Source organism: Pseudopodoces humilis, chromosome 1 (assembly GCF_049639895.1).
Source record: "Pseudopodoces humilis isolate 2021_Gansu_Grassland_sample_001 chromosome 1, ASM4963989v1, whole genome shotgun sequence".
NCBI classification, from domain to species: domain Eukaryota; kingdom Metazoa; phylum Chordata; class Aves; order Passeriformes; family Paridae; genus Pseudopodoces; species Pseudopodoces humilis.
The window spans coordinates 61,376,518-61,394,896 of NC_142200.1; the positions used below are offsets into that span (position 1 = coordinate 61,376,518).

The 18,379-nt window shown below is 42.8% G+C and overlaps 1 protein-coding gene across 1 annotated transcript in view; it reads right to left on the reverse strand.

The window, feature by feature from the left end:
* Positions 1-18,379, reverse strand: part of GABBR2 (gamma-aminobutyric acid type B receptor subunit 2) — a 458,385-nt gene extending 440,006 nt beyond the window's left edge. The window contains exons 1-2 of the mRNA XM_005517349.2: positions 18,328-18,379; positions 17,597-17,912 (exon numbers count right to left, since the gene is read on the reverse strand). Of these exons, the coding sequence (XP_005517406.1) occupies positions 17,597-17,911 (315 nt within the window). The 5' untranslated portion in view covers position 17,912; positions 18,328-18,379. The remainder of the gene's footprint in view (positions 1-17,596; positions 17,913-18,327) is intronic.

Here is an 18,379-nt window from a genome sequence, read left to right on the forward strand (position 1 = left end):
TCATTTGCTTGCTTTTCATTCATAATGAATATTTAATCTTTTTTTTTTTTTTTTTTTTTTACGTGAAAGTGCTACATCATGAGTTTTCAAGGGAGTCCCACTTAAAAGGAATTGACAACACAGTAATTAGGAAATGCACATTTAATCACGGGAGACCTGAGAGACATCATTCAAAGAGAGCATGCCATTCTCAGCTCAGTGCCAAAGCCACCAGGTTATAAAGTACCCTGCTGAAGGAAGTTTCCCAAAGGCTCCTGACTGAAACAGCTTCATTCAATAAAAGGAATTCAGACAGCTCTTGCAAGAATGCTCCCCTTGCCTCTTGATTACCACCCACATTCTGGAGTAGTGACAGCTTAATTAGTTGAAATAAAACAGTAGCAAAGCCAAAGACTGAACACCCTGCACAAAACATCCTACCTTTGGGCAGGGCAGTGCTCCCTCCTAGGCAACAGAGAATGTTCAAAACTTCAGGGCTCAGGGTAGAGCACAACTCTCCTTCCTCTGCTCTCCTCGTGAATGAAGCTACAAACACTGTTTACCCTGTGCATCATCATGTGTTGGGAATCATGATTTCTTTCCATTTATTTCATTTCAGCAAAAGCAACATAAATATTTTTAGATGTAACTTTTCTCTCTTCCTAGTGAATGATGCCCAAAAGTCAATTTTCTGTCCCCCTCATGGTAGATCTTGCATCCAAAGTCAAGTATCCCTATTCTCTACTTGAAAGGTAGCTAATCCAAAGGTTGTATAAGGTCACATGTGGCAAGTCTAGGCTCACAGCATTAAAAAGAAAACCAGAATCAGCTCTCTTGCATTCATACTGTCCCTGAGAAACAATTAAATGCAAGGACCTCTGCAGCACGTCTGTAATCAGTACTCAAAACTCAAGAGTGTGTACTCTACTCTCAGAATCAGGAAGAAAAATCAGGAATTTTAAGGATTCACATTCTGTTAATATGTTACAAGTCACCATGACATGTCTTTTGCCAGGAGTTATTTAAAAAACATAATCATAGATTACTTCAGTATTTTAATTCAAACTGGGAGGTCAGTGCAACAGAGCTGAAGTTCTGCAATTCAAATCCACTGAATATTTATGTGGGGAAAAATATTTTGGAGTTGCTCCCAGACCCAGAAGCTATGTAAACACAATTAGCAAATAAACATCCACCTCCACAAAACTGCCCATAGCCCAACCGAAGCACTGAATCTGAGCAAATAAAAGTAGGTTTTAATTGCTCTACACTTAACCTCATATCCACATTTTCCATCTATTTAAGCTGAAATGTAACTGAAACGTTACTCTTTTTACGTGAGAAACTAAGAAACACACGTTTTTCAGGGCTGCATATCTATAATTACATTTCCAATAGGAACATACAGACAAATAAACAAAGCAGCGGATTGTATTAAAAGTAATCTACAAGACAGGTAGTTTTTTAATGAGAACATGTAGTTGATGCATTTGTGTTCCATTATTAAACATGGAGGCAATCCTCCAGTAATTTTATAGCATATGGGTTCATGTTTGTTGTATGTTAAGCACTTCAAAAATGATATATAAGTGCTTATGAACCAAATACACTATTAAAATCACATTCTAATTTCTCCCTTGGCTAATTTTCTAGAGTTTCAAAAGAAGACATATAATACCTTCCTCCCATTATATAATGCAGCACAACTGTTATTGGTGTAATAATGTCAAATTTTAATAACTTCACCATAACAGTATATTCCATGTTTAAAGATTTATAGATAAGCAAACATGTTGAGACACACTGCTTTGCAACTTCCAAAATATTAAGCAGCCTGGAAGTGTGTATGATGGTGGGTACCTGCCCACCACATACCTCTGATGCGGGAGACAGAAATTCATCTCAGTGACAATCTCCTTGAAAATACGTTTACAATCCCAGATCACCCTGATATGTGAGCTCCTCCTTTTAATTTTGTCACAATTCTTCTGGCCTATTCTACTAAAAGACAGGTTTTAGAAACAGACTGCCTTAATTTCTGTACAGAAGATGAAGAGATATCTCAGTTCTAGAAGAAGCTTCTCTCAAATTTGAAATTATTGTAAAAACAGATATCATCTCAATATATCCAGCTTCTCAGAACCCTCATCTCTCATATAAGACTCTAATTTTTTTTAAAACTGGCAAGCAAAGCTCTACACCACCACCCTGCTTCGACAGCACAGCACAGGCTGCTCTCCTGCTCATGCAGAAGCAGGAAGAGAAAGGCAGTGATCTGTAAAGCTGTCACCATGGAAAGCTGGAAGAACAAGATGCAGAAGACAGTGCAGAAGAATAGAGTCACTCGGCAAGCCATGGATTTGGGAATGACTTTCTGGGTACCTCAAACACTCCTCAAGAGCTGTAGCTGTTTGCCAACCCCCCCTAGTTCGCACTCTTTATTTTTCCTGCTTCTAGCACCAGGAGGGCAAGATCCACATCGCAGTCAGGCATCCACCCAAGAGCCCAAACACTGCTGGACATCCACATTTGCTCTACTTCAGCAGAGCAGAGTTTGCCAGGAAGGGGTTCTGTCACAAGCATTCTGAAGGGTTCACAGAGGAGGCTCAAACACTGCACAACTCTACACCTACATCCATTTACCTGTGTGTCATGGAATGATACCTGGAGTTCATAGTTCTTCAGCATCCATCTATGCTTGTATAAATGTTTCAAGGCTAAATGGACCGCGGGCAACACATCTGCTGTTAGGTTTTTCTGATCAATCAGGCAGCTGTTGGGTAAAAGCCCAAGAAGAGAGAGGCGAGTCCGATTCAGTTCCTCAGAGCACCTAATTATTAGTAACATAAACAGCATCAGAGTGTCTAGTTTCCAGCTCCAGAAAACCATCTTTTTTTGTGCTTTTCTTCTTTTTCTTTCTCTTCCCCAGAAGTCCACATGCCTGAAGAGAAGGCCTTAGATTCCCCGGTTGCCCGACATTTTGCGGCTTTCCTTTGCTTCAGTCAGCTGTGTCCCTCTAAGAAAGACAGCTAATTGTTATTAAAGGATAAAGACCTCTCTACGACTGGCTTTTCCAATTTGGACAGTAATCCAGCTCACAGCAGTGCTGTGAATCAATACTTCACAAGAATAATCTCTAGGCAAATTGCTCTGCCAAGTCTAATTTTAAACATGTGTCATTTTAAACATTCTGTAGGAGAAATATTCAACCATAGGTGACAAATCAATACACGAACTCATATGATTCCTTTGAAAATAGATATTCTAGGGGTTGATCAAAGTGGTTGCATACTGAACTCATATTTGAGTTGCATACAGCAACCTGTATGCCACTGGGTCAGAAGATTGCCTCAGTTTATCTTGCACAAACACATTTTCTGTTGACTTCTTACACATCAAACAGAGAATATGAAGTCTTGCATATCGATTTTATATATTTCTAGTGCAAAAGCTGCATCAGCTCAAAGCTGTACATCCTTTTTGTCAGAAACCCCATGCTTTCCTTAAAATCAGTGGTAGTTGTGAGAAAACTCAGCATTCAGGCCTTCTCCTCCCATCTACAGGCACATAGCTTTTGACAGGCATTTCACATATTGTTGTAGCTAGCTAAGTAATTTCAACACACTATTTGCAGTTTTCCAAGTAATATGCCAGGCTATGAAATGGAACGGATGCTGTACACGCAGAAATGCAGAGAAAATAGTAATGCTGGAGAAAATCTTCCCTGCTGCTAATCAAAACTCACCAGGGTGAGAAGGGATTATACATGGGATCACCACACCATAGAAGATCCTGCACCTCTGCTCCCCAGGACTCTCAGCCTTCCTCACCCCTCAGAGCAGCAGTATCTTCCCTGCCCATTTCACAGCAGCAATGCCTCTGTTCTCGTGGAGGCAGCCACCTGGGCCACCCCTCTCCTCCATTCAAGCAGCCAGCTCTCCCCATCCCCAGGAAGCCCCCCACACCTACTGGCATGCTGTCATAGGCAAGGGAAGGAAACCCAAGGGCCAAGCCTAGGGGCACAGAGAGGAAGGAAATCTGGGAGATGCTTGCTTCTCCGAGTAGAAAAAAAGCTCTGACTTTCAGCAAGTCTCATTATATATGCAGCTGAAAAGCAAATTGCTTCACCGTCTTGTGGAAATTCAAGGTTTCAGAAGAATTCCCTGTGCCAAGCTGGGATGGAAACCCAAAACCTCAAAGGTTTTCATGACTCAATAATCTGAAAGGAAAACAAATGGAAGGGCTCATACGCAGAAGGTTAATTTGGTATAAATCAAATTTGAAATTATATGTTCAGAGCCTGGCAATTTATTTTGTGAATGGCTGACATTTTTTTAAAAAAACAAAGCATTACTTTGCTGCAGAAAGTAAGGGTAGCTTGTCTAATTTTAATTTTAAAAACATGGTGTTCCAGGTCAACAAATTATTCTGAAACTGACGTGCAACTAAGAAGTTTTCACTTCTTAGATTAGAAAATCTCCACATAAATTCTAGCTATAAACATTCTAATTTATAATTACAGTATACATGTCACATGACATGAGGGCATGGAAGTAAATAGATAAATTAAAATGAACAAAATAATAATGTACAAATAAACAAAAACAGTCTACCTTGGGCCCAGCATATGGCTTCAAGCAGGAGACACACTCAATTAATCAGTAATTGTCCACAGTGACCCTTCTGCCAACACACCTGTGCAACTGGATGGACAAGAAAGGAGCCCAATGCATTCTTACACACAAACACAAGGTGAAATAGAAATACCCTTGCTTAAGGTGAAGAAAATAACTTTTTCATATTCTTTGTGTTTTTTCAGCACCATTGCCCAAAGTCAGAAAGCAGCAAGGCTGTGTGGAGCCCTTCGTGTGGGGAAGGAGATACTGGTTTTCTTACTGTACAAGGCCATGGCCAAATCAAATGCAGGAAGATCAAATTTTATTATGGGTATTTCCTAAACCGAGAAATTTAACACATTGTCTCGGCACAACACTAAGTAGGAAGCACGCTCTCATAGCACAGTCTGCATAGCAACAATTTAACACAATGACTTAATAGGTATTTTCCATTCCAATGCCTTATGATCCCATAATGTGGTTACTGAAAACATAATTTTAAAAACATTTTTTTTTAACTTAAGATGAAATTCTTCCCTGAGCAGAGGGCCAGTATAGGCCAAGATGTTGCTTAAATCCCATTTAATACCTTTCTTAGAGGCTTAAATGGGATTTTGTTGGTGAATAGTCCTTGGACCAGCCTTCCTTACCAGCATCATTTCAGCATTGACTACACTAATGAAGAAGAGAGGAGATGAGAGCAGGCATTCCTGCTGCCAAACCTCAGCAGCTAAGGTCTTCTTCCTATGCCCAAATCTTCTCACCAGCTAAGTGAGAACATGAGGCTCCATTGAGTCATAGCTTTGGCTCACAGGTAGGTAACAAAAAAAAACGTGGTTTGACTATCCAATACTCTCTTAAGCATTCAAAAAGACACAAATCTGCCACCACCCTTCACTGAACCCCTGTTGCTTAGCCAGTGCCTTTAAATTCATGAGAGGGCAATGGCAAATCAGAGGTGATGAAATAATTGTCAACAGCATATGGATGGACACACATTTAAGGGAGCATCACCTTATTCTATAGATTCACGACCAGCTTCAACCTAGACCAATGTTTTTCTCTTCTGGTGCAACGTCTGTGTGCCTCAGCATTGCTGCATTTCACCTGTGCCTGGCAAAGGAGCAAACAAGATTATGAACTAGAGCAGCCTCCTGTCACTGGTGTCCTGAAAATATGTTTCTTGACAGAAATATTTAATTATCTAACCAGACAATTGTTTCTTACATAGTATTTTTATTGCTAACTAATCCTGTAAAACTTGCATCAAAACAAGATGATGTGTTTTTGTTTTTATGAATAAAATAGCTATATTTGCCATGCTCATGGTTGATCATACAGGTATAATCTTAATTTTCAGAATAGCATCTCCTGAGGCTGAATACCTACACAAGCATATAACTAACCTCTGTTACTGATGCCTTGAGAAGGCTGACCTAGAACAGAGGCTAGACAGAGTAAAGAATAAAGAAGGTATTTATTGAAAGGCCTTAAAGGACACACCTTGGGCAGTACAAGAGCCTGGCCAGGGCTACACCCAAGACAGACCTAAAAATGGTCACAAAATGGACAACTGGTCATTAGGTCTCACATTGCTATAAGTTTTGGTCCATCTGCATAGTGGGGTTAATTGTCTGATCACTGCTTCAGGTTATGAAATCCCATCCTTCTTGTTTTCTGTCTTTAGTCCACTGTTGTTTATGCTTTTGGGCCTGAAACTTGTAACGATTGTCCTTGGTATCAAGCTAGAAAAGGAATTGTTTTGTCTACCTACCCCGTGAAGAGAACTCACTAACATTTATTATGAAGCTCAAAACTACATGCCTAGGCACCACAGAATATGAAAAATAGGAAAGCTAAAACTTAAGGCATCATTTCACATTTGAAGATAGAGTTTTTCAAGTGAGTTTGCCTCAAAATTTATTACTAAAATATAACAGTGGTGAAATTTTAAGATGATAAATCAACTCACTGCATCTTACGTTTCTCAAATGTGAAGCCTTTGAAATAGCACTAACTTTGAAACTTGATTTCAGTGTCAGAAAAAGAAGGTCATTTGACTTTAAACACTGCCCTCCATACTGTTCTGGGGAGTTTTACCAAACGTCAATCACTGTTGTTCAGTACATTAAAGTAGCTTTTGTAATATTTAGCTGAAAACTTAGGACAGAGCTGGTGACCAGATGACTCACTGTTGGCATCTCCTTTGTGAGTTCCACACAAACTGAGTAATATTCAGAAAGGGGAAACTGTAGGAGGAATTGTGCTCCCTTGTAGAAGCACAATTCCCAAGAACTTAAAAATAGAAAAAACCCCTAACACCTGGCATAAATGTGTCGTCCATAGCCAATACTTTCTAAAGGCAAAAGGAGTGATCTTTTCAGTGTTGTCCTCCTTGCCACATTATCCTCTAATTTTATAGCATTTAAAATTCAGTTCTCAATCCCCTGATCAGTATTTCTGATCTGTAAATCACTTAAACAGTTATTAGTTCATGTAAAAGCTTGATTATAGACTGTATTAACTGTGTTAAAGGCTGGCTATATATTTAAGCTATATGTCACCTCACGCCTCCCACACACAGCTTCCTCCCCCTTGAGTAACACCCATTAACATTTATAGGATGTTCTAATCCCAGCCTCACATGTTAGTTTTTTTCAAAGCAGGTTATCATTCACCCTTTCTGTTCCCACGTGTCTCTGCTCTTGTTGCTTAATCGCTCGATGTAATTAGAGTACAGAGCACTCTTCTTTCCTAAGAAGCCTTGGTAATGTACTGGAAACCAACAAATTTATTGTGGATAGCAACTCCTATTCTGACAGTGAGACCAAGCCTCTACCTACTGCCAAGAGCAGCTTCACTATCAAGACACTACTATATGCTATAACACGTCCCAGCTTTTTAAGTGGCTGCTATCCAGATAAAATGATTTACCTCCTATAGCACCATCCAAATGCACAGGCTATCTACATCCACCTGTCCTGCCAAGTCTCACTAGATTTGCTTGCAGCTGGAGAGATTCACTTTGAAAGAGAAAATGAGAATTTAGTTTTGCCTCAAACCCTAGTGTCTCACTCCTTGTGTGTAGGCTGAAAATCTCCCTACCTCCTCTCCCTCTTTCCCAGCAGTGCAACACACAGAGATCAAATTAATTTCCTCCATTCTGAACAGAAGGCTTGAAGAAAAGAGATAAAATTACTAGTGTATACGGTGAGATTACTCCTGAAGTAATAGATGAAATTCTAGTGGCAGCATTTTGAGAATGAAGATGACAAACTGCAAAAGACTGAGAAGAAACACACAAGAATACATAAAACGCTGAGAAAAAAAACAAAAAACAAAAAACCCTCACAAAATCAGCAATTCATTCTATCTAGTTTAATGTTCACAGGTGGCTTAATCTGTAACTTGCTCTATAGTGGATGAAAAAATTATTTCTAATAATACCAAACTTTTGAACAGTTTAGGAAAACCCACTTTCTACCCTTTGGCAAACTATCCTCTTTTAATGAAATAACCTTTGTTAGATCTGGTAAAAAAAAGATGTTTGCTGCTGTAACTTCAGCAAGGGCTTCTGCTGACATTGAGATAACACCTCCTGAAACCCACCAGTGACATAATCATGCCAGGCATAGAGACCTGCCTTCAGTAACAAGGCCCTAGGGACACAGTACTCCCACCATGTCACTCCTTTTGTTTACTTCATACAAGCTGTTATTTTTGCCAAGGTCAAACACACCATTTTCAGAGAAGTGTTAATTATAGAAACGACTAATTTTTGATTGTTTTTTAAAAATACCCATACCTTGCAAATTTCTCGACTGCAAGATCCTTGAGATGTAATAATCTAATTTAAAAAGATATTTAATACTGCCATTGATCCTGAAAGGATTTCTATCCCAAAGGCTGAGTGAAATCAGCATTTTATTCCACCAGGCAATTTGAAACTGTAAAGCAAGTAAAGATGAGTGCCTTTGTTCTTAATTAAAAGTGGCAATTCTAGGTCTCCTCCTCATAGAAGCATTGCATTTTCATAGGTGGGCTGGCTTTCTAAAGTGCTGAGCATTCAGCAATTCCCACTGTTGTTGACAGAAAATGCAAATCACTCTGTGCTTTTGGAAAGCAAATCTTTAGTCCAGGGACCTAACTAGAAAGTCTTAAAAAAAATAAAGTAAAAAAGTTATGTCATAGCAGATACTATTAGCATGCTTCACAGCAAAAAATGAGGAGCAGAGGGGAGCTTGGCCAAGTTTAAAGATGCAAAACTTTCTGTATCACTTTATATATAGGCAGCTTTTGGAACTTAATTTATTTTGCTACATCGCACAAAGTCTTGCTGCCACTAGCACATCCCTCCAGATTAGATTCTCACCAACAACATGGAATTTTGTCCTGCTTACAATTTTTAGAAAGAAAGAAAGTGGATGGGGAAAATAAGAGGAAGTTGGCTTTCTCTCTTGATCAACCTCCTGTAAATAATTAATACTTCAGGCTTGCCAAATTCACAGGGGAAAATAGAAAGCAAAACCCAAAGTGACTTTAGAGTACTTTAAAATCATATAGAAGACCCCACAAAAACACAGAGCGTGATATTTTTATACTGTATGTGCATACTAAAATATACCTACACGGCGCTGGTAAGATAAACACAAGTACACATCTGAATGGCAGTGCTTGAAAAATGTTACATGTTGCCTTTTATACCACACTAAGTGTTAGTCTGTCAAAAATTGTCCCTTCATATGGAGTAAAGATAGTGAAGAAAGAGATTTATTCTTTGCTAGAAAAACACTTAATTCCCTGTGAAAACAGGAGCAGTAAACAGTGGAAAGGAAGTTAATTAGCATCCCAAAAGGGGCCTCTTACTACTTCTCCCTGGAGGTTTTCGATGTAAAATGGTTACTTAGACACCTATTGTGTGTATGAATCTTCACATAATTCTGTAGTTCAACGAAGCTGCAGCAGAAGCTGAGGACTACCCTAGGTAAATGGTAAATTAGAATACATAATTACTTCAAGGACATAAGAGATTCGACGAATAGATTCTTTTAGAGATATGTGGTGGTGTTTATTTGATAAATAAAATAAAAGAGATAATGGAAATAACTTAGACACGGTAAGTTCCTCTGATGGGCATTGTGGCAAAAAGGGTCTTACAAAAAAGCTGGGGGTAAAGAATAAAATCAGCTCAGCCAAGAATTCAGAAAACATTCTGCAGAAGCAACTACTCAGTGACACAGCACATGAGCCCGGCAGACCCAGCTTGCAAAGAAGCAAGCATACAAGGATTTCACATAAAGTCTGTGTGACAATCTGACAAAGTGAAGAAGTCTTCTGATTCCATCATGATCCAATCCATCTGAGCGCTTCATACAAGGGGAAGATCCCCCCAGACAACCATAAAAGTCAGGAAGTCTTGATCCCCCCTCTTTTGCTGGTGATGTCTCAAGCCCGTAGCTGGTAAGGTATTGCAGGGAGGGCAGTGTATGTAAAAAAAAAAAATTGGAGCTGTCACTCTCACAGCTTCAGTGGCTGCAGGGTCAACAGAGTTTAAACTGGAAATAACAATGGACTTTTAAAAGGATTTCAAACAAACCACAGAGCAAAGTTGTCCAGGGACAAGGAACTGGGGGGATCCTTAAGACAAGATCGAAAGGTTTTCTGAAGTACATATTCTAGCTTGCAGCAGAGTGGGCAGAAATACCCAGCTGAAATACATGGTCTGTATTGTAAAATGTGGGTAATTCTAATGGTCCTTTGATCTTAGAACTCATTAATTATTTAAGGAAAGTAGCATGGCGATAGTGGGGAACCTAAGTTTTCTAATCCTATCACTCAAAGTCATGATGTTCACTTTAAAGCAATTAGTCCATTATCTGGGCCTTCATCTCTCAGAAGCCTCAGTAGCAACAATTTGGACAGCCCTGCTGAATTAGCCCCCATAGTCTTCATTCTTTGTGAGTACAGTTTTCAGGCAGAAGGTGAAGATTTGTCTTTAATTTGTTAGCTTTCCTCTTCACATTTGAGCAAACTTATTTGAAAAATACTGTGGATAAAATTGTCAGAAGTAAAGGCTGATGATAATGAAAAATTAATGGCACAGAAATTGAGCATCAATCACTGACTTAGCAATGACATTACATGGCTATTCCATCACAAGGGGAAAAAAATAAATTAAAAAAAGTGTTTTACAGTCAGTATGTCCTATTTCCACTCAGCAGACAGTATCAAGCAGTCCCCAAATCCAGATCCAGATCTTACCCACAGCAAAAGCCTTTGCAAGTAGAGAAATCTCTGCTTAGCAAAGAAGGCATCACCTAAAGCAAAGGCACCTAAGTGTCAGCAGCATGGCAAGGGGAGACACAGGGTGACTGAAAACGTATTCCACCTGTTCTTAGAGGCACCACCTTCTTTAAGTCATAGTAAAGGTGCAGCTGAATGAGCTTGGTTCAGGAGTTAGGCTACTGGGCCATTAATGCTGGAGCCCAAGAACCACAAAGGTACTGCAAATCTCATTTCTAGCTCAGCTAGACCCACAAATCAGAGAACAGTGCATCTGGCTGCTGAGAAGTTTGAGGCTCTGTCACTGGTTTAGTTCCAAGATTCCTAGTACAAAAATAAATTTGAAAAAATGTGATGTATGTGCACTGCACCATCTCAGTTTGGAATCCCAGTTTGAAATAAGCTTCCTGGGATATATGGAGCTGCTGCGTATTAACAGACATCTCCACAAGATTGAGTCATAGTTGTGCTCACTGATCTCAGTACACATCTCTGCTAACCCCAGCTGCCCCAAAAATTATCCCAGTCGCAAGGAATCATGGGGGATTTTCCTCTGTTAACTTCCACCACTTGATTCCTTGAGCCAGGCCTCTGCATGCAATGGTTCAACCCTTCCCAAGGAAAAGAATCTCCTTTCCTGTCATAGCAATCATCTCCACTTGAGTTTTCATGAAAGACCTACTTGATTCCCAGATTCTATAGTTTGCTCAAAGGTGTTATTCTTCTGCCTCATGCCATGGGAACATCCATAAAGCAATGAACTTGAAAGCAGAGAAAAAAATTTGATATGCAATGATATTTATCATCATACTCAGATTATTAAGGCAAGATTGTGCCTTGTACCCTTGACATGCAATGCTATTTATGATGTCATTCCAAACAGTTACATGTATTTAATTAAAACAATATAAATTGTGTATCAACAACTTTCTTTGTGAATGCCATCATTAAATCTCTCTCACCTAGCTCCTTCCTCTCTGTTTTCCTGTTGCAAATATTTTTTGCACAGCTATCACCAGGATATTACACCCCATCTTTCCCATGAACTTGAGTAATTAACTCTGGCTGATAACCATATAAGAGGACAGGGCTTTCTACTCTTTCTTCAAATGCAAATAGATACTACTTCCTAGATTTATTCCAAAAAATAGGTTTTTCCGTGCTGATGGAGCGTGTTTGGCATTTGAATCAAAAGATTCCATAACAGTGTGTTTTGCAGTATGCATAGGATAAGTTATACAAGAAATTGCAAGACATATGCCAGAAACTGGCTTTAATCTCTTTGCAGAGATATTTAGAGGATATACATTCTGCAGGTCTGGGATCCGCACCCAGAGGAGTGGGTGCAGTGAATACATGATTTCTCTCCTCTCCCCACCCACATCTTAACATCAGCGGAGAAGCCAGCACAGAATTAACACAAACACTTAACTTTTAGATTATTCCCTCCAAGTTTACAAAACTCCAAAGCAAAAGAAGGTTATGTCGTAAACGGAGTCATGCTACGCGGAAGTCAAAGGGGACACTGACTATTTAAAGAAGTATGTCCCTTCCAAGCAGAGTGTCGCCAGCAGAGCAGACAGTGACTGTCACCATACAGGCAGTGTAGTGCATTTTAATGCCTCACTCTCTGCAAATATCAGACAGCACAAGTACTCAGTAATATTTAAAGGTAAGAAATTACCCAACTACCTCAACATATGCCAGACACACGCTCACCTGACGATACAAGAACAAATGTCTGCCAGCTCTGTCTGCTGTAAACTGGACCCTCTTTCAGGCCCTGCCATCTCCTGTGTATTCAGCTGTTACCCTCAGATGACCACAACACTTTTTTACCTGTGCCACTGTGAGCCCTCCAGAGAGCAAAGTAAGGCTCCAGACAATTTAGCGCTCAGAGCACTCATAAGCATGACAGGGCTCACCCCCCAGAGACCCCACCTGACTTTGGTACATCATGCTTCCTCTTGCAAATCCAGGCACTGCTGGAGAGACTTGGATTGATGCCTCCTAAGACAGAGGGCCTAACCAGCACATCACATGCACTTCTTTAGGAGGTGGGGGTGCCCTTGCTCAGCCCTGTTACAGTAATGGTGGAGTTTTTCAGACAGCAACCAGCAGATGTTTGTCCTTCTCTGAGGACTACCATGTGGAGCTCCAGTGGTCAGACACCTTATTCTGTACTACTGACACAAACCTGCTCTCCCGTATCCAGAATGTATTCTCCATACTTAGCAAAAATGAATAGTTCTCTTACTTCCACTTGCGGGAACAAGACATGAGTGGATTTTGTTGACACCACTCATGACTGGATTTTCTGGAAGAGGCATCTTTATTTGGGGGCTCAGGGTCCTTTAAAACTTAGAATAGCTGGTAAGAATTACTCAGATGGGTGCATGGCCTTTCTTAAGCTTTGAGAGTTTTACTGAAAGCACATGCACTTTTTTAGCAAAAAAAGAAGAAGGAAACAAAGTCATACTACACCTAGACTGTAATTTCTTGTCAGATAAATTAGGAAAGGCACTTTCTACTTAGTTACAGAATAGAAAAAGGCAAATATGTATCAAATATCAATAAGCTCACCTTTTCCTTCAGATTTTGTGGAGCCCTGTGCATTTTCCAGAGCTCACCTCCCTATGCAACCCACTACTTAAAGGTATTAGAATGTATTATTTCACAAAGATGAGATTATATCATGATTACCACAAGGTATTTGTTGTAGTTAGAGAAAATTAAACAATCTCATCCCCCTAGTACAAATATTCTTTCCTCTTTGTGATAATATACCCACTTACTTCAGAAAGACTATTTTTTTTAGCTTGTCAACACTCACTTTGATCTTCAGAAACAAATTCTTTTTTGACTATGCATGTCTAGATTCAAAACAAACTCATACTGTCTGTGTACCACTTGCAGAACTGCTCCTACAAGAAATCAGAAAATTCAGTGCCTATTTGAGGGTAGATGTCCCAATGTAGAAGGACAGATATCCAACTTCTATTAACTTCCCTTGCATTCTTCCACAATGCTTCTTCCTCCAGTTATTATATGGTCAGTTTTTGCCAGATGCAAATCAAATACTGTTGAAATTGATAATAGGCTTCACTAGAATGATTAATTCCTTTATTTTAGGCTTTTTTCCTCCAAGAGATGTGTGTCAGGGTGCTTATACTGAAATCATCTTTCCTGATTTATGTGCTTTTTGAGCTATATCTAGTGTTTGTAGAGGTTTTTCCTTCATTATTTTGCGAGTATTTCCTTGCTTTTTTAACCAACTAAAGCTACAATCACAGGGATGGAAAAAAAAAAAAAAAAAAAGAACCATTGTATCATGGTTGTTGATCTGAAGCCATAAACTATCAAGCACCCCTAACTTCTAGGACTTGGTCCAAGGGCCGCTGGAATCAGTGCATTACTGCCATTAATTTCAATAGGGTTTGGATGAGACTCTTTAGAGATGATCACTTTATAAATTCTTTCGTTTCTAAAATAACACAATTATGAAATTTTGCCCAAGAGTCTCATCTAGAGAGAGACGCCCACTCTCACTGAAGTGAACAGCACAAAGTAAAGTCACTTAGACCAGAGTTCTGCAAATGCCTACATTTTAGCTTTGGTTTATTGGCTGAGTCTGCATAAGAATGCCCAAACAGGTAAAGACATGCCCATGAAGTAGCAAAATAGACTGGATCAGGATCACACTCCTAGCACATTTAAAGATAAAAAAATACTCAAAACAGAAGCCTTTGCATTTTTGTATGTGATGTAACCTGTGGTCGTATTTCATAACAAACATGTAATTCACACAATCTCAACTGAGACATAAACTAAACATTGTACTTAAGTGCTTAATTCAATTTAAATGCTTTGAGAAACACTAGAGCTGCTGCTCATATCCTCAAAGGTTAATGAGTTCAAGTGCTCACAAACAGCAGCTGACCTTAGAAGGCACACTGCAGTTCTTCAGATGGTTGGTCAGAAATGCTTCCTTACAACAAACCAGAACTATCAAACCAGCTAGAATATTCAGTTAAATCCTGACAGAATTAACCCGAATGCATAATATTTTGGGGTTTGTATTTTTTTTTCAATCTAGTCTGCTTATTTCATTATTGTTTTTCACAAGCACTTAGTTAAAGCATTACGGGAAACTGCAATACAAGGATCAGACTGCAACAACGAGGGATTTTGGAGAGACACAAGGGAGAATACATGAATGAGTAAAACACTGCCATACATTTCCTAAGCATTATAAATATACTAAAATCATTTCTCAAGCTATTAAAGAAATCCCATGTGTTCAAGGCTCTACATTCTCTCTTTCAAGAGCCAACAGTGTCACAAGCACCACCTGTGAAGCCCTGAGAGGGAGAACTACTCCCTGGTCTCTGATTATGCAATGATAAGGATCCAGGCCCTTCAGGCATATCTATTTATTGGCAGCCTCAGAAAATAGGCTGAGAATCAAGTGGGCACAATGAGCCAGCTACCATCCTCTTTACTGTAAGTGCACCAAAGGAAAAAGGTAATGTCTGAACCAAGGGAAAAAGTTTGTGCTGCCATTAGGTATTTAATGGCTATTCCAGGCAGTAGTCTATTCCGTTTGGGTGCAGTCAATCTAGTACTCCTCATGGATGCTAACTTATTTACTTGTCACTGTTAAGCACGCTATAATGATCCAACTGTACTCCAAACATATATGTTTGCCTGACTTAGCATTCCATAACCATCCATTTATTAATTGCTCAAAAGCATTCAAAGCAACACAGCAAGCTGGCAACATGACCCTGATTTCTTATGTCCCTGGAGTACAAAACGGGAAAAATGCAGTTTTTAAGAAACTGATACTCATTCCAGAACAAACAGGGTAATTTTTTTCCTGATTATTTTAATGATCACTACCTAGTTCAGAACCCAAAATCTCTATTAAGAATGTCACAATATTTTGACTGCAATAAAGTGCAGCACCTTATTGATTAAGATGCTACTGTATGAAGAAGGGACATCCTGCCTAGGCATCTCTAATTCCTATGCATATGTTATTTTTGCAATAATTCTATCCAAGGGAAGGACTAATATAGAATAACGTCACGAAAACAGGATTAGGAGAACTGTGAATTTTTCCTAACATGCATCTCACTTCATGAGACAAGTAATGCCATTCAGAAAATCCCCCATAATTCTTTTCATTACAATTGCAGAGTTCCCTGAGATTCATTTTTTTAAGGAAACAAGCAGCTACTCTAGGCTGATCTTCCCTGTATTCCCTGTCAGTATCTAGTCTTGTTCACACAACACAACAAGGATGGCAATCTGCTCCTTCCTAAGTGACACCTTCAGCAGTATTGCCCTCCATGCATTTCTGCTCAGAGAAATCTAAAAAAGAAAAACCACTACGACAAATTTATATCAATAAAAAGCAGCCACCCTGGAAGGAGAGGCTTTTGGTAGTCATTTCAGGGACGGAAACACTGTCACGAAGCAGTACAGCCTGTCATTGCTTCTCTCAGCTTGTTCCCCCCGGACCCTGAGAACCGAAGAGGAGTAGACAGGGGCTTCCTTAAATTACAGCCGGGAAAGATTTTCAGCAGCCACTTGCTTTACCGGGGGTTGTCTTGGAAGGGAGCCCCGGCCGCCAGCATTGCACAAGAAGCGACTGCCATCTTCAGGGGAGCCCCGGTACCGGACCCGCGCGTATCCTCCGCAAACACACAGGTACTGAAGTTGTGACAAAAACCAAAGGCAGTTGTGGGCGGGTGGTAGTGGCAAACTCGACAAACCCTTCGCCTCGCTCCCCGCCTCTCTCTCCCAGGTGAAGGGAATGTGTTTCCTCGCTTCAGCGGAGCTCCCCCCTCTCTCGGCCCTGACGGCCGGCCGCTGGCAGCGCTCCGGAACGGGGGCAGGCATCCCGCCGCGCTGGCGGCGCTCCGCGGGGACCGGCACTGCAAATTTAGTTCTTCCCGAGAAGCGAGCGCCTCCGCGCCCCGCCGCCACCGCCCGCCCGCCCGCCACGCACCCTCGGGCGAGCGCTCAGCCGCTCCCGCCGTAGGGCAGGGACGGGGGGAAACTCAGCGAACCCCTGCGAGAGCCTCCCCGCCTCCTCCTCAAGCTACGGCCGCGCTCGCCGCCCTTGGCGGCCCGCCGCCGCATGGGATAAGCCGGGCTGGCAGCGTGAGCCCGTTGGCGGAGCGGGGGAGCGAGCGGAGCGCCCGGCGTGCATCTGTTGCTGAGCGGGTGGCGGCTGGCAGAGCGATGCGGCCGCGGCTTCGCTGGGCGAGGCAGCTTTCCTCCCACCGGTGTACGTGCGTGCCAAGGGCAGCGGATCCCAGCCACCGCCGCCGCCAAGCACCCCCGCCGCCCGGGCACCCGTCCGGGCCCACCCCCGCGCTGCAGGCGGCTCCCGGACAGGGGCGCTCCTGCGGCGGCGGGGCGGGCCCCAGCTGCCGGGGCAGCCGCTCCCGGTAATACCGGGAGGGCAGGATACGGCCCGCCGGCTGCGCGTCCTCCCCCTCCGCCGCCGGTCCCCGCACATCTGCCGACAGCCTGCGGGGCCGGGCGGGCAAGGCGGTTCGGAGGCGGCGCGCACGGCCCCGCCGGCAGCCGCAGCCCCGGCCCGGGCGTCCGCGCTGCCCTTGCGCCCCTGTACCCGCAGCGCCCCGGGACTGGGCGGCGGCGCCTCCCCCTGCGCCCGGCGGCGCGGGGGCCGCGGCGGTCCCTACCTCCGTGTCGTAGAGCCGCAGGTCCAGGAAATAGGGGTTGAGCAGGGACTCGTTGCGGATCTGATCCATGGCCAGCTGCACGGCGGGCAGCACTCCCCGGCCGATCCTGCTCTTCTGGTCCTCCTCGGACTGGCTGAGCGGCATCAAGCCCATGATGGAGATCGGCGTGGTGGCGTTGGGGGGCAGCCCGGCCGCCCCCCGGGAGCTGCCCCGCGGCCAGCCCCAGCCCGGCGGCGCCCAGCCCAGGCACAGGAGCAGCAGTAGCATGGCAGGGTTGGAGGTGGCAGCGGCCGGTCTCCGCGGAGAGGGATGCATGCTGCTGGATGGGGAGGAGGAGGAGGAGAACTGAGGGTGGGGGAACGGGCTGAGCGGCGGAAGAGAGCCGAGCCCCTCTCAGTCTGGGCGCATCCCCCGGCGGCAGAAGCCAAGGCGGGAGGAAAAGATCTGCCTCTCTCCGCTTCCTCGGGAGCCTCGGGGTCTCCTCTCTCTTCCCCCCCCCCCCCTCCCCTCCCCTGGCAATAATCCTTCTGGCAATGGCGCCTACTCCTTCCCAGGTCTGCCAGCTGCAACCACCAGGAGCAATAAATAAATAAATAACCACCACCACGCACACACAGACACGCTCCCCACCACCCTCCTCCGCTCTCCCCGGCGGCACAGCAAGGGAGCGGGACCTGCCTCTGCCTCCCCGGCAGCTCTCCCCCCCCTCTCCGCTCAGGGAGGGACAGCACCTCTCAAGCGCGGGGCGGGGAGCCGAGCAGCCCTCATTGAACACCTCCTTCC